Consider the following 14,352-nt stretch of genomic DNA (forward strand, 5'->3'; position numbering starts at 1 on the left):
CTTACAGACGTGATGGATTCATGACTAAAGCAGATGTTTCAGTGACAGCCTTGTTTTTTTTTAATGACTGTACTTTAGCTGTCAACAAATCTCATCCTACATTTGTCTGTATTTCTCAGTCACAGCTATATGAGCAGTCGTGTGTGTGTGTGTGTGTGTGTGTACATGCTGCTCTCGGTCAAACGAGTTAACCTGCCATCACTCTCTCTCTAAGTGAGGTCATACATTAGATCGTATTCCAGAAACGAGCTACACCCGTGGACGACTACACTGAGGGGAGGAGGAGAGAGTTGAGCTGGGCTGATAAGGAAAGACAGCTCTGCTCTCATGAGGCACCGGGGCAAAATGACCTCATGGATGCTAAAGCTGCAGTCGCTCCCTTCATTTTTATTATTCTTCCTCTATTTGATCAGAACATTACTTATGTGCTGCGTCCTTCATCTGTCAGGCAATACTATCAGACCTGACTGAGGGAGCGTTTGTGTGTATACATCAGCAGAGCACGGGTGGGTGACAAGAAGTCTTTTTGCTGTTGTCTCAGTTTACTTTGTATTTTTAGAGCACTTTTCATACACAAAGGCAGATTCAAGATGTCTGTACAAGAATATTTAAAGAAAAACAAATTGGTGAAAAAGAGTGTAAAAGTTTAAGATGATTAAAAGTGCTAAAAGATTGATTAAATCTTAAAAGAATATCTTATGTCTTTGTATAGATGAGTTTTGATTTAAGATATACAAATAAAATTAATAAGAATCTAAAAATCTTAAAGCTATATATTAAAAATATAGTTAAACATTAAACAGGTGAATAGTTAAAAGCAAGAGAATCTTTGGATTTAAATACTAATGGAGCAGCCGACTGCAAAAGTGGCTAAAAGCTGCTTTACTTGTTCCCTTTGTGTGTTTTTTTTTTTTTACCTTGGTCTTAAAATGAATCACTTTCTGAGTGCAGTGCCAGAATGTCACTGGGCGACATGACATCTAAACAGTCGTGTGGAGCTGATAGGGTAGGTTTAATCAGCTACAGCTTATTCAATATCTGAGAATAAGAATGGAAACAGAAATGTAACCTGTATATTGTTTTCATTCCTTCAGAGTTATTGATCTCAGACTCCAGTACTGTATCATAGTTACATGAGTCAACACATGCATTATCACTCTCTGCAGCTAATGAAGTTAAAGAGGGGATGAGGTTCTCCTAACTAGACCGAGACCGGGACATTGTGGATTAGCCAGCAATCTGAAAATTATGGGAAAACACCCAGATGGTCTGTGCCAGTGTGGACATCCAGAGACAATTTGACACGCTTTTATTTTCATGGGGTCGATTCAAACGGGAACATCAGCAGTTGTTTATTGAACTGGCTGACCTCAGGCTTTTATGTTTTTCCGTAAAATCAACAATGAGAAGAATCTTCACCTACCACAAAGAAACACGAGGATCGTTTGTGTTTGTGTTTTGTTTCATTTCTGTGTGAATAGGACCTTGATGGACGGTGTGACAGGAAAGTGTTTTTAAAAGCTGCTGACTGACTGTCGTGTCCTGTGTTCGCTCATGATCAGTAATGACTAAACAACGGCGTTAGTGGCCCAGAAAATAAATAAGAAGTTACAGGAACCTGACGCTGAGCCAGTGGGATCAACGTGGCCTCTTCCCTCCCACTGCTTCAGTCATTTAGAGGAAGTAAATAAAAGCAAAGGCTTTGACAAGAGACTCTTAATTACAACCAGAAGCAGGCCTGTTTACTGGAAATGATCAAGGTCACTCAACCCAAGACTTTTTTTTTTTCCGGTGGCACTAATGAAGAGCTTCACAGTGAGGTCGTCTAATTCACACATCTAATTAAAGAGTGATTCATTCCCTATACTGTACTTACTACACTGGAAAAAAAAAAAGAAGCCTTAATGTTATTGTAATAAAACATTATTACAGGGACAGTGCATCTGTTGTCCCTGGGCAGGTATAAAACAATATTAGAGAGTTCAGTAACAATGCATAACACCTATTATTTAGCATGAATTCAGACAATAAAATGAGTCAATAAATTATTCTGCAGAACTTAGATAAACCAGCAAGTTAATTTGAACTCATTTTGTCCTTATTTTAACCAGAATTTGAATTTTAAATGAAGTAAAACGTCTTGATTTGCTTGAATTGTGAACGCTGACTGACCAACCGTCTTTTATTACTAGACTTCATTTTAGTTTGCTCTCACTGACTGATGGTTCATTCGAGCAATTCAAAAACATTCAAAAGCCTGTGTCATGTTTATTTCACCTCCCTGAATGTGTGAGTCTTCAGAAAGTCATTGTTTGCCTCTTCCATAGTGCTTTTATTTTTCATCCTCCTGTGAACCTCATCTCTCGTTCAGCCCCCGGATGTGTTGAAACATCTGAAGTCTTTCTATCTCTTCCCGTTAGCCCCTTTATTGTCTTCTGCACAGTGGACTCCAGAATTCCTTTTTTTTTTAAGGAGCCATCCTTGCACTGGAGCACGACATTGTTTTTTCTCCCACTGGTTCCAGAGTCTCGGCATTATTTTCACAGTCATTGAACTGTGTTTGCAGGATCTCAGCGTCTCTGCTGAGTGTTTTCGTCTCTCTTTCTCTCACTCTCTAGTTCTGTAGGAAATATTGTGTGTGTGTGTGTGTGTGTGTGTGTGTTGCATTAAGGTCTCATTATTTGGTTGTTTCTGTGGAAACCAACCAAGGCACCATCAAAAACAACTACATGTGGACTGGTTCCATGTCTATGACATTTAAATGTGTCTGTTGATGACATATACCAGGGCCGGCACAAGCCTTTATGCGGCCCGAAGCTGCCCCCCTCCCACCACCTCGGAGTAGCTGGTGCTTGACTATTATTGATACAAATGTAACACTATAAATTGCACTGATTCCAATTGTTATTTACAGTGTCACTTTTGTTTTGTTTTTTTAACCATAGAGGGCAGTAAAATCACACAAAAAAATCACAAAAACTTATTAATTTGCACTTTCATATTTAAAGTGAAGCACCAAGTGTGGTGGTACTGAACTTAAATTAACATCATTGTTTTCCTAAAGTAGCGTATTCTGTCTACATGGAAACGCAAGGCCGGCGTTGTCAGATTTCCCCACTCTGGGAGGCATTCTCCGTGTGGACGGGAAAAAAAAAAATGCCTGTTTCCGTGTTGACGGGCCCTAAGGGGGCCCCAAGCAGCCATGCCTTGGGCTGACTGTGGACATGTACTAATAAAAATAGTAATAAGAAGAAGAATAAAAACAAAGATAACGTAAGCTTTTGCAGTTATGTGACTGTTGTTAAAAATAAAAAATATTCAATTGAAGTGGCATTATTCTGGAAAATCAGAAGGAAATTGCATTTATTTAACGTCTATCTAATAGAATCCAAAGATGATGAACACTTGCATGAAACTCTGTTTCGTGCTGTGTTTAAATTGTTTGTAAATCCAGCAAATTTCCCATCACCGCTCATTCTGGCTGCTCACACGCTGCCCCCCCACCCCACCCCCACACCACAAGCTGCTCTTTGAAGAATTATATTTACCCTTTCATAATGGTTTCACCAGACGTCTTTACATTGCACAGAGCTGAGGCCAGACACTCGCAGTCCCACGAGTCTCTCTGTTCACACTTCATTGTTCACATCTGGTCCACTTTCGTGACATTGACGAAAGTCAATGATACAAACAAATCTGCATGTTTTTTTTGCCAAATGACAGGACCTTATGAATCAAAATAGAGGCTCATATTATGTTTAATGTTGTTCTTTGTTAACTGGAACACAGCCTCTCTTTATTTCTTGATATTATCATTCTTCTATATTTTTGTTCGTTTATAATAGGGCTGCAACAGTTCGATTAATTGATTATTAATAGATGACTAAATGAATCGTCAACTATTTTGAGCTTTTTTTTTTAAGTTCTCTGATTTTTCAGCTTAAATGTGAATATTTTCTGTTTTCATTGCTCCATATCACAAAGAAATCATTAAAACTTAATTATTTTGGTTTGTGGACTAAACAAGACATTCAAGAACATCATCATTTCCACATTTGAGAAACACTGATCTGACATTTTATGGACCAAACAAAAATAACTGAAAAAATAATCAATTTGATTTATCAAGTGTTATAAGATACCTAAACTACAACTCAGTTTGTTTACAGTATGTTTGGTGTGTTTTGTGAAGGATAAGAGTGGATCAATCTGTACTCCCAGATATTTGAAAGAGTTCACTAAGACCTGGCATAGTCCCAAAACTCATGCTACAAGTATTTCTTTTTATTTAATTGTAATTTATTGAATGACAGCCACTTCTGAAGAGAGCCAAACTCACTCAATTTTGGATTCGTGAACACTGGATTTATACATTACTGCATCATGAGCATATACTGTAAATGAATTTAGGCAAATCTTTGATAAGTACTATAGAGAAAAGAAGTGGACCTAAACAGGAACCTTGTGGTACTCCTTTCTCAACAATCAGGTAGTCTGACTGGTTTCTGTTGTAGAGACATGAGTTAAAACCACAGTTGTGCATTTTGAAACATATCAATATGGTCAACTATATCAAAGGCCTTTCTTTGATCGGGAAATATTGCAAATCTGAAGCCAGATTAGCATGTAGACAAAATATTTATTTTGGCGCAGTATTGTGATAATTGGTTGACAATTAATTATTTTGCTCGGTCAATAGTTGTATACATCTTGAGGGTCTAAAAAAGGAGGGTTTCCTTACCTTGTCACCTGGGTGAGGCCTCATTACAGACACACGGTCGTAGCCTTTCTTTAAAAGAACCCACAGTGCATCCAGTTTGTTCTATGGAATCAAAGAAGAAGTCCAACATTACAGTTTCAGTGAGAACAGCTGTTCACGTCTACAGTACTGACATAAAAATGTGATCGGGTCCACTGATAACACCAGCTGTGTTTAAAATGACACCCTATTATCCCACTCCACTCACTACAGTCATTTCACAGAATCATCTCGACTCCTTGTGAACCCACTCTTCATACTTTTAAACACAGCTAATAGTTTGAGAGTCAGGGCAGAGAATGCAGCTGTTTTTCCTCACAAAACAAAAGTGCTGGCTGTGCAGCTCTGCTCCCCAGAGGTCAGTCCAACAGGAGTCTGGTTCCTATTATCAAACCCCCGCTGAATGGGAACGTTTCAGAATGACTCCTTAAACCCTCATGCTGGCCTCGGAGGATGGGACTGTGAGCCAGTAGTCGCCCAAGCATGATCACCTGAACACACCTTATACTTATACTCTTACTACGACATTTTAAAAATGCCATTACTTACATACACTCTGGCAGATTAACACGGAGAGATTTGTAACAGATGTGCTTTGCACAGTAGGCTTTCACATGCAAACAGCTGAAAAAAGAAAAAACAACTTTTGTTACAGCTGTTAAAGGGAAGGTAAGAAATGTATTACATTAAGTTATAAAATAACCGTGACATCTCATCAGAAATCCCTAGAAAAAACATTTAAATTGAAATACTGGCTTCAATGATAACAAAGCATCAGTCTGTATTTTCACAACATAAGTAATTTATTTGTCTGCCACAGCAACTCTTTTATGTTTTGGTTTATCGGAATCAGAGTTCTTTATTAATCCATGCAGGGGAATTGGGTGTGTTACATTTACTTCAGAATTAAAATCTTGGTTGTCTTGGTTTTTTGGTCTGTTTTGGTCTGTTTCACGTTGGGGTCGTTCCAAAACACAGTGAGCTACAGCTATTGTGGAACAGAAACAAACCTAAAAAGCCTAAAAGGGGTAATCTTTCTCAAAAACTCATCAACCAGAAGAAAAGAAAAACGAGGGTTTGCAGTGGAAATGATGGTTTTATGATTGAAAGTGGAAGGGAAGTCGAAATGGGTCCCAGAGTGGGAGAATCTCAAATTTGTATTGTATTTTTCATGTAGGCAAACTCAAGCTCAAGAGAGAGAGGACAGATTATGACCATCCGTCCTCTCTCTCTCTTGTCGTTGTCGTCTTCCTCTTGTTTGGTTTGTTCACTTTGTAATAACCTTTCTTTTCTTATTTGTCCTGACTTTATTCATTCGGTCTCTGTTTCTGTGATAGTAATGTTTACTTATTCAAGTAAATCTTGCGCACTTGCCGCATGCTCAAAGTCATCTTCTCCAGTTACAGCGCCACGTACAGGCCTGCACTACAGTGTTGTATATCGTTTTGCGTGTTTTTTTGCGTAAATGATGACATTTCCTGAAACAGCGCCACGTTTAAGGAAACAACAAAGAAAAAGATTTTTTACGTTTTGTTCTGTTTCCGCATGGATAGGGCCTTAACCAGAGTTAGCTCTCTCTCCTACACATTGTTGGTGGATATTTAATGTATATAAAGTTTTTACAGGCTGTCACTGTCACCACGTCGTCTCCTCCCATCATGTGATAATTCTCCGCTGCTGCTATAAAGCAAACACACTTTCACTTTCAATCTCCACCTGTTGCCGACACAAAACCAATTAACCAAATTGGTTCAATGTTTAGGAAAAACAAAACAGACCCTGGGACAGTTGTGTACGTGCATGAACACAGTGTGTTTCAGAAACTCTCAAATGTTTTGAATTTGGAAGTACAAGAGTACTTACATAATTTACATATATCTTTTCCATAAATGCTTTTGTAAATGAAATGTAAGTTGAGCTATATTTACAAACATCTTGAACCAATGTTTTCACAAATCCTATTTCATTTGTTTTCATGTCAAACACATGAAACTCATAATCCATAATATGTTTGCCATTTTTAGCTGTCACATGAAAGAGCCTGTGCAGACCAGTCCGGACACTTTGTGGTACCTTAATTGGTGAGTACCACTTGCGTGGCCCGTGGGGTTTTTGCATGCCGTTGTTAAGAACTCGTGTGGGGGGCAGCTCATACTCCTGCTCAGGCATTTTCACTTTGGCATTTTTGGCCTTTTCCAGCTTTGCTCCTTCCTCTGTGGAGCCTTTCTCCCCCCAGCGTACCTAGTGTTGAAGAATATGGAGGGGGATTATAAGGGTGCCACATAATAATTAACTGGATTTGCAAATGGGGTAAAAGTTTCATGTCAATTATGGATGCACATTTCTTACTGGCACAATATCGGTATTAAAATGTATAATCGGATATTGGCGAACACGCCAATGACTAATGACTAAAACAGCAGACTGAATAAGCTGCTACCTCCTTAACTTTTATACTTCCGCCATTTATTTATGTCTTTTGTGCACTAAAGAAAACATCTACATCTGCTGTAACATGAGTTTATGTTAATTTCCCTACAGAAGATATAAATGGTGATTTCCATTACACAGTTCTAGCACTACTTGGCTGTACTCCGGTGAGGTCGGTCGTCATAGCACGGCTGCACAAAACAGCCATGATGTTGTTTTATACGCTACACAAACACAAAAACTAGTGAAACAACAGACTCTTCTGTTAAATATTGAGATTTTAGATATTTCTATGCTAAATGTTGGAGATTAACGCATGTTTTCAGGATTTTTAAGTCTTTTTAAGTGATCTACACTTTGGTACTGTTCAGTTTGATTCTTGTGTCAGACGTCACGGTCATGACTCTTCCAGTGACGACACTCTCTGAACAATCAGTAGCCGGCAGACGTCACATTTTAGTATCGGCTCAGCTCACTTGGAACCTTGTAAGCATCAGGTACCAGGTTCCAGGTACTCTACACTAATGGAAAAGCAAAAATAAAATAGTAGATCTGAGCCATGTTGACAGGGAAAAATGTATATATCGGTATTGGTTATTGGCCCAATCACTCCTGATGTTTCAGCTTATAGGATCTTGGTAAAAAAAAGTCCAAAACTGTGCATCCATGTGTCACTAAATATGAACCTGAGGAGATGATTCAATTTGTTTTTTTCTGTAGGGTTCAACAGGTTTTTCTTGTATGTTACTTTTAAGACTTACTATTACGAATGAACATCACAGATCTCACCTCCATCCTTTTGATTCCCCCAACTCCTCTTCCTCCATAGTAGGAAGCGTCTACAGTCGGCCATTTCTTTTTTGGGGTTTCAAAGTCCTCATCATCCTGTGATCGAGTGACAAGAGACAGGTTCTAGTGTGACGTGTCATACTTTTCTCATGTTATTCAGACAATGAGATATCTGCCACCCCTTCTCTGATCCCAGTCTTAATGTCGCTCCCCTCAGAGCTAGTTGTCATATTAAAGAAAATTATGAAGCCCGCTGGCCAAATATGTGATGTTTCTGCTCTGTAATATACCTAGGAGAATTCATAATCCGCTAGGATGCCAAACAAACAAAACCAAAAAGGAGTCTGCAAAATGTTGGCTACAGTTGCCATGGAGGTCTGTTTGTGAAAAAAAAAACCCAGTTAAAACCAATTTTGTTTTTAATTAGTGCAGATAAATGCAGCACGACATTGCATGCTAGCTCGTTGTTACTGCAGGATGTGCCTGGGCAGTCAAATTGTATCTCAACAGCTTGAATTCACATCAACTAACTAATAGTAATTTAAATACAGCTTCATTAGAATCATTTTAAAAAACATGATTACATGATGACAACGCAGTCCAGTTAAAAACAGAAGGTGGGGGGGAACACAACAAAAGACTGGTGTTTCATTGTTATTCTAAGAGGGCGTTAACTCACATCACATGATGAATCACACAATAAGTGAAATCGGTTTTATGTTTCATGCCAGAGAATGACGGAATGATGCTGCGTCAAAGCTTCACACAGCTATATTACTTTCACAATATCGCAATAGATACCATACTGTGGACTAGTTACTGTGGTTTTTAGGGTATCACAACTTGAGCATTTGCAGCTGTCTAAATATTAAAGAACTGATTCTGATTCAAAGCTTTTGTTGAGTCATAAAAACAAAGGAAGTGGTGACGTTGCAGCTCTTACCGAACTCTCGTCCTCGACTGGCGGTGGGGGTTCATGGATGATCTGCAAAAACACACACACATGATACAAAAGAAAAGTCACAAACTTGTGTATCTTGTGCATGTTTAAGAGTAATGTGTTTTCTGTGTGCAAACACATAGTTACTGAGCAAGACATGGCTGGGGAATATTTTTCTCCCCAGCAAGAGCAGTGAACTGACCTAGAAATCTGCTGTCCAGATTTCTTGGCCTGAGGTTGTTGATTAAGAGAAAAGAGGAGTAACAGTCTCATAAATACTGCTCATGGTGTCTGTGTAGATTTTATAGTATTTATACTCGTTTTTCATATTTGTTTGTTCAACTTTCCAGAATATTGTTTTTACATGTGCATTTTGGTGCGTGTTTCACTATCCCTTGTGAAAAATGTCCCTGGTATCTATATTTCAGCATTCAACATTAAATGCACTTGACAATTTAAGTAATTCTGGTTCTTATTTGTAATTTTCCACCGTGCTTTTCCAAATCCTGGAACACAACTCAGTAATTCCCCACAGTAACCTAGCATCACATTTCCTAAACAGACTTCACTGCACAGACCTGAATTTGCAACCAAATGCACATAAACAGAAAAAATGGGTTATGGGAGGGACGGCCATGTTGTAAAGGCTGACATCTCTTTCTGGCATTTCTCAGCTTTCCCTTTTCCAGCTCTGGAAACATTAGACTGAGGAGAAACTCCTCTTTTAATGTGAAAGGAGAAATAGAGATTTTGACAGAGGGCAGATAGTAACAACATAGATTTTTGAAAGGTACTGTGATATTGCCAATTTGACCACAGAAACAATAATATCTTCTGAATGCAGAAGACATGACAATTTCTTTAAAACAGCTGTCTTGATTTCAAAAACCTCATAGTAACCCGGACATTTGGTTTGGTTTTTTTTGGTCACAATTCAAAAAGCGATTCTTAAGATGTTTGCTAATGAGTCAGCTACCTAGCAAGTTAGCAAAATAGATAAATAATTAGTCAGCTACCTAGCAAGTTAGTATAATAGAAGATAGACTATAAAGCTACATAGCAAGTTAGAAAAATAGATAAATAATTTGTCAGCTATCTAGCAAGTTAGCAAAATAGATAAATAATTAGTCAGCTACCTTGCAAGTTAGTATAATAGAAGATAGATTCTAAAACTACCTAGTAAGTTAACAGAAATAACTAGCTAGTAATAGATAGATGACCAAGGTGGGCTTTGTATGTTGTAGCAGCATTAGGACAGAAACAACTATATGTTAACGATCAACTCAATAAAATTGTACTTGTTTTAAATTGTACTTAAAACAAGTACAATTTTTATTTTAATTACAAAGTTAAAAGGGTGTGATATGTAGCAGTAATAACCGTGTGGTGAGTGGTGAGACTTGGAGATCACCTGCTGTGACCTGAGAAAAGGCAAACTGATTCAACAGCAGTGTTACCGCTAGTTACTTAAACACATGCTCACTCAGTGGCCTTGACCTCCACAAAATTCAGCTGCAGGGATTTTAACAGAGCCAAATGCCCTTGTTGACTCACATCTAACCCTCTCACCATGGAAGTGTTGTTCAGGTGAATAACATGCCTTAAGGGAGTGTTAGCCAGACAAGACAGACCTGGAAAAGATATTTATCTCACACTGTGCTGTCCACAAGCAACGTCACTGCCTTCCAAAAGTGTTTCAAACCACACAAAACTTGAAGCTGTTGTGCATAGCTTTTAAATGTAAACAGTGCTGATATATGAAGCAGAAAGTAATATTACTGCTTAAAAAGCCCATCACTTCTTGTCCCTGCACTGCTGCTGTATACACGCAAACACTCCTTCACTCAAGTCTGTTAGTATTGCTTGAAAGAGCCCAAGATGGACGCAGAATACAAATAATGTTACACTTATTCTGTCAATGAAGACCAAACAGTGGCAGAACAATAAAACACCACTACCAAGAAAAATCACAAAAGGTTAACCAACTGTATTTTTTTTTTTAGAAGCTATTTAGACCAGTAACTAACTGTAAAGCAGCACATGTGCACATTATTACCAGAATGGGGTTTTTAGAAAACTCACCACAGTGCAGCACAGAGGCCAGAACCACCAGAGAAGAGCCAAGACCAGGAGCAGCATCAGGATGAGCAGAGCTATGGCCAGGATGGTCCCATCAGACTGTAACAGAGACACACACATCAACACAGACAGCCTGAAGAAGTAGAGCACTAAATCCATGTCAACCACTTCAACTGGCTTCAATGCCTCATGTCGGAAAAGTGACTTTTTTAGTTTTTTTATTGTAGACAATGACTGTCATAATTAATTTGCATCCATCTTTTAGACAGGTTGGTATTAAGTTTGCATTTCACTGTTTAAGTTGGTTTTACTGGTTTGTTGTTCTATTGTCGGTCAGAATTTTTTTATTGTGCACCATGACTTCAAAATGTCAACGCTAAAAGCTGCACATCATTTTTATTACATTTTTTTGAAAATGTAGACTATGTGTTGTACATATACATACATATATACTTAAAGGGACCATATGTATGAAATGTAAAGTGGCAATTACAATGGTGCAGACAGTTCAATATTCACAATTAGTTTTTAATTGCCAGCCACAAAATCTTTTGATGTTTTTTTATGTTATAACACAGCGAGTAGCATTTGGACACCCAGGCTGCCAACAGAAATACTTGACAGCTGCAGCTTTGGATTGGAAATGCTGAATGTTACCAAACCTAAAAAGTCTCAGTACCCTTGTGAAAAACATCTTGACTAGAGGAGCAGCAAAATTAGAGTCTGTTATATAAATGGTGTGTGTGAGTGGTGAGGTTTAACCAGTTAAAAGATTGTTGTTATAGCATGATGTGTCTGGGAAGTCAACTTTTATTTTAATAAAATTAATTAATGTCAAATAATAGCCAAATAAATAAAGTACCAGTGGAATAAATTTGAAAAAAACATATGATGTCAACACAGTAAGTGTTTAAAAACAGTAGAGGGAAAACAAACACATCAACCCCTGTTGCCGATACACAAAAAATTCCCCATATAGGTTCAATGATTATGAAAATCAAACAGATAGTGGGGCAGTTATTTATGTTAATGTTTTTTGTGCATGAACGCAGTGTATCACTGGGTCTAAGTGCCCATTCTTTGCGTGTTTCAGTTTTCTTTGGCAACCACATTTTCCAATGTTTTTGAATTGGGCTTGCAAGACCAGTTTTAAACACTAGTAGTCACAGCTTTGTGTCTTTTACATGTATACCCTTTAATTGTATAGCTTTATCTATATATCCATCTATCTATTGTAAATAATAATTATAATGGCACTGTACTCACACATCCCACAGTGGTAATGGTGACCGAACTTGAGATGAAACTGAGACCTTCATTCATACTGACATAAAGGTTTGCTGCCCTGGAAAAGAAAATGTGTGGTGTCATAGAAAAACAATTTAAAAGGAGTCCAACGAAACCACACGTTCACTTTAATCAGTCGCACAACTTACATCCCCTCATCTTGAAGCACTGGTGCAGGGCAGAGAAGATATGTATCTTCCACAATCAAAGGCTTCACCACTAAAGAAGACAAGAGAAAGGGACCGTTTTTAAACAAAAAACAAAAAACTGTGTAATCATGAGCCAAGCATCCCAGTCTTGTCTTGTGGTAATAGTCAGTTGTGTAGTCACTGACATACAGTACAAAGCTCCTGAAGCAGTTGTTTTACCCACAACTCACAACCCAAGTCACCTTTCAGATTATATCATTATCCATTGTTGTTGACTGATTAATGCCATATTTTTATTTTATCAGATAATCCATATGCATGTGCACAGAAGTTGATGTCACATCTTTCACTCAAATAACAAACTGTCTGAGAACTCTTCACAAATCTGTGCTTTGTTGTCTGCTGAGCGAAGACATCTGTCTTCACCTCATCAGAAACACCACTACAAATGAATCCACCACGGCTTTTGTTTTTCTGGCAGAATCTTCTTCTTCTTCTTCTCCTTCTTCTTCTTCTTCTCCTTCTTCTTCTTCTTCTTCTTGTACATCTGATTTTTTAGGAGCAACGCTCAACCAAAGAATTGTCGCCCAAGTCTGACTGTTTATCCTGGCAGGGGGAGAACATACCCCAGGAGTGAGGAAGTCAATACAAGCAGTCACCCAATAAATGACCGCTTTTCCCCCTACTAACACCATACAGTACAGTGGAGTGTGTGTGAAAGTAGGGGGCCACTTTGGTGGGAACAGATTTGTGTTTGACATTCATGATGGCTTATTTGCAAAAATGTAATATACTACACTTAAGCATGTTTGTACAAGTCTATAATCTCATTAAAATAAAAAAAAAATGTTTGGTTTATGAAGCTTTAAAAATAAGTGTTTTAGATGCAAGGCGTTCATGCTGTTCCACCTTATTTCAATAGCGGCTCAATGGACGAACTATCAAGAATGCGTATGTCGCACTTTGAAGCGAAAAGAAGAATGACGTCCGGTCTAATTTGCTTATGTGCTTGGGAAAGGGAGGAGGTGACCTGAGGAGTCCTCTATTTGTTGCAGCCTCCAGTGTCACCATTAGATGTCACTAATTCTTGCACTGAAACTTTAAATATGTCCAGTCCTCATGACATGGCATTCAAAGAACTAGCAACTTACGTATGTTAAGGTGTTTCTGGTTAAATTAAATTAAATTGAGCTGCGAGGGTGTTGGTGCCACATTGGCATTTAGAGTAGCGACACTGTCATAGCTGAACATGGAAGACAACCTACTCTCTGTTGTGTAAAGCGAAGCTGACAGTGATGTTTCTTAAAAAGAGGACGATGACGATGATGATGAGAGCTGCTGCTCTGGAGGGAAAGACTTTGCAATGGAGTTGTTGCATCTGAATGGTACGTCGAGTTGGGTCGGGGTGGGGGATCAAAAGACATGTGAAGGTTGTGTACTTTGCAGGTATATGTCCTGTACCCACTACAAAAGCACCAGGAATTTTGGCAAAAAATGTGCATTGACATGTATTAACAACTCAAGCAATTTGCTTTTGCAAAGTAATGGTGGGAACGTTGCCAATTTCATCACAAGAACATGCATCCATACCACCGTCGTCTTCTGTCACCAGTCCATCAACAGTGTTTTCCACATGCTCCACTGTGTGGCCCATCAGAAAGCTAATTGAATACAATAAAAATTCGTCATGTGCGCACTGTTTTTGTAGTTAATTGCACTGGTGGTTTGGCAACCCATACTGCGACATACTACGACTGTATGCTACAGTGACAGGGGCTGGGCTTAACATACTTTACTGCACACTAATGCATCACAGACATAGAAGTATAGAACCTACAGTAAACCACACTACCCTTCTCTTTCATACATACAGTATATTGAAAAAAAGAAGCAAAATGAACAGATTGTCTATTCCTTTC

At 38.4% G+C, this 14,352-nt stretch overlaps 1 protein-coding gene across 1 annotated transcript in view; it reads right to left on the reverse strand.

Moving 5' to 3' along the window:
* The window catches only part of antxr1a (ANTXR cell adhesion molecule 1a), a 28,923-nt gene that overhangs the window by 2,591 nt on the left and 11,980 nt on the right, over window positions 1-14,352 (reverse strand). The window contains exons 11-17 of the mRNA XM_044025319.1: window positions 12,434-12,503; window positions 12,264-12,342; window positions 11,001-11,096; window positions 8,922-8,963; window positions 7,979-8,074; window positions 6,833-7,000; window positions 4,742-4,822 (exon numbers count right to left, since the gene is read on the reverse strand). Coding sequence (XP_043881254.1) covers window positions 4,742-4,822; window positions 6,833-7,000; window positions 7,979-8,074; window positions 8,922-8,963; window positions 11,001-11,096; window positions 12,264-12,342; window positions 12,434-12,503 — 632 coding nt within the window. The remainder of the gene's footprint in view (window positions 1-4,741; window positions 4,823-6,832; window positions 7,001-7,978; window positions 8,075-8,921; window positions 8,964-11,000; window positions 11,097-12,263; window positions 12,343-12,433; window positions 12,504-14,352) is intronic.

The sequence above is a fragment of the Solea senegalensis genome, linkage group LG5 (assembly GCF_019176455.1).
Source record: "Solea senegalensis isolate Sse05_10M linkage group LG5, IFAPA_SoseM_1, whole genome shotgun sequence".
Lineage (NCBI taxonomy): Eukaryota > Metazoa > Chordata > Actinopteri > Pleuronectiformes > Soleidae > Solea > Solea senegalensis.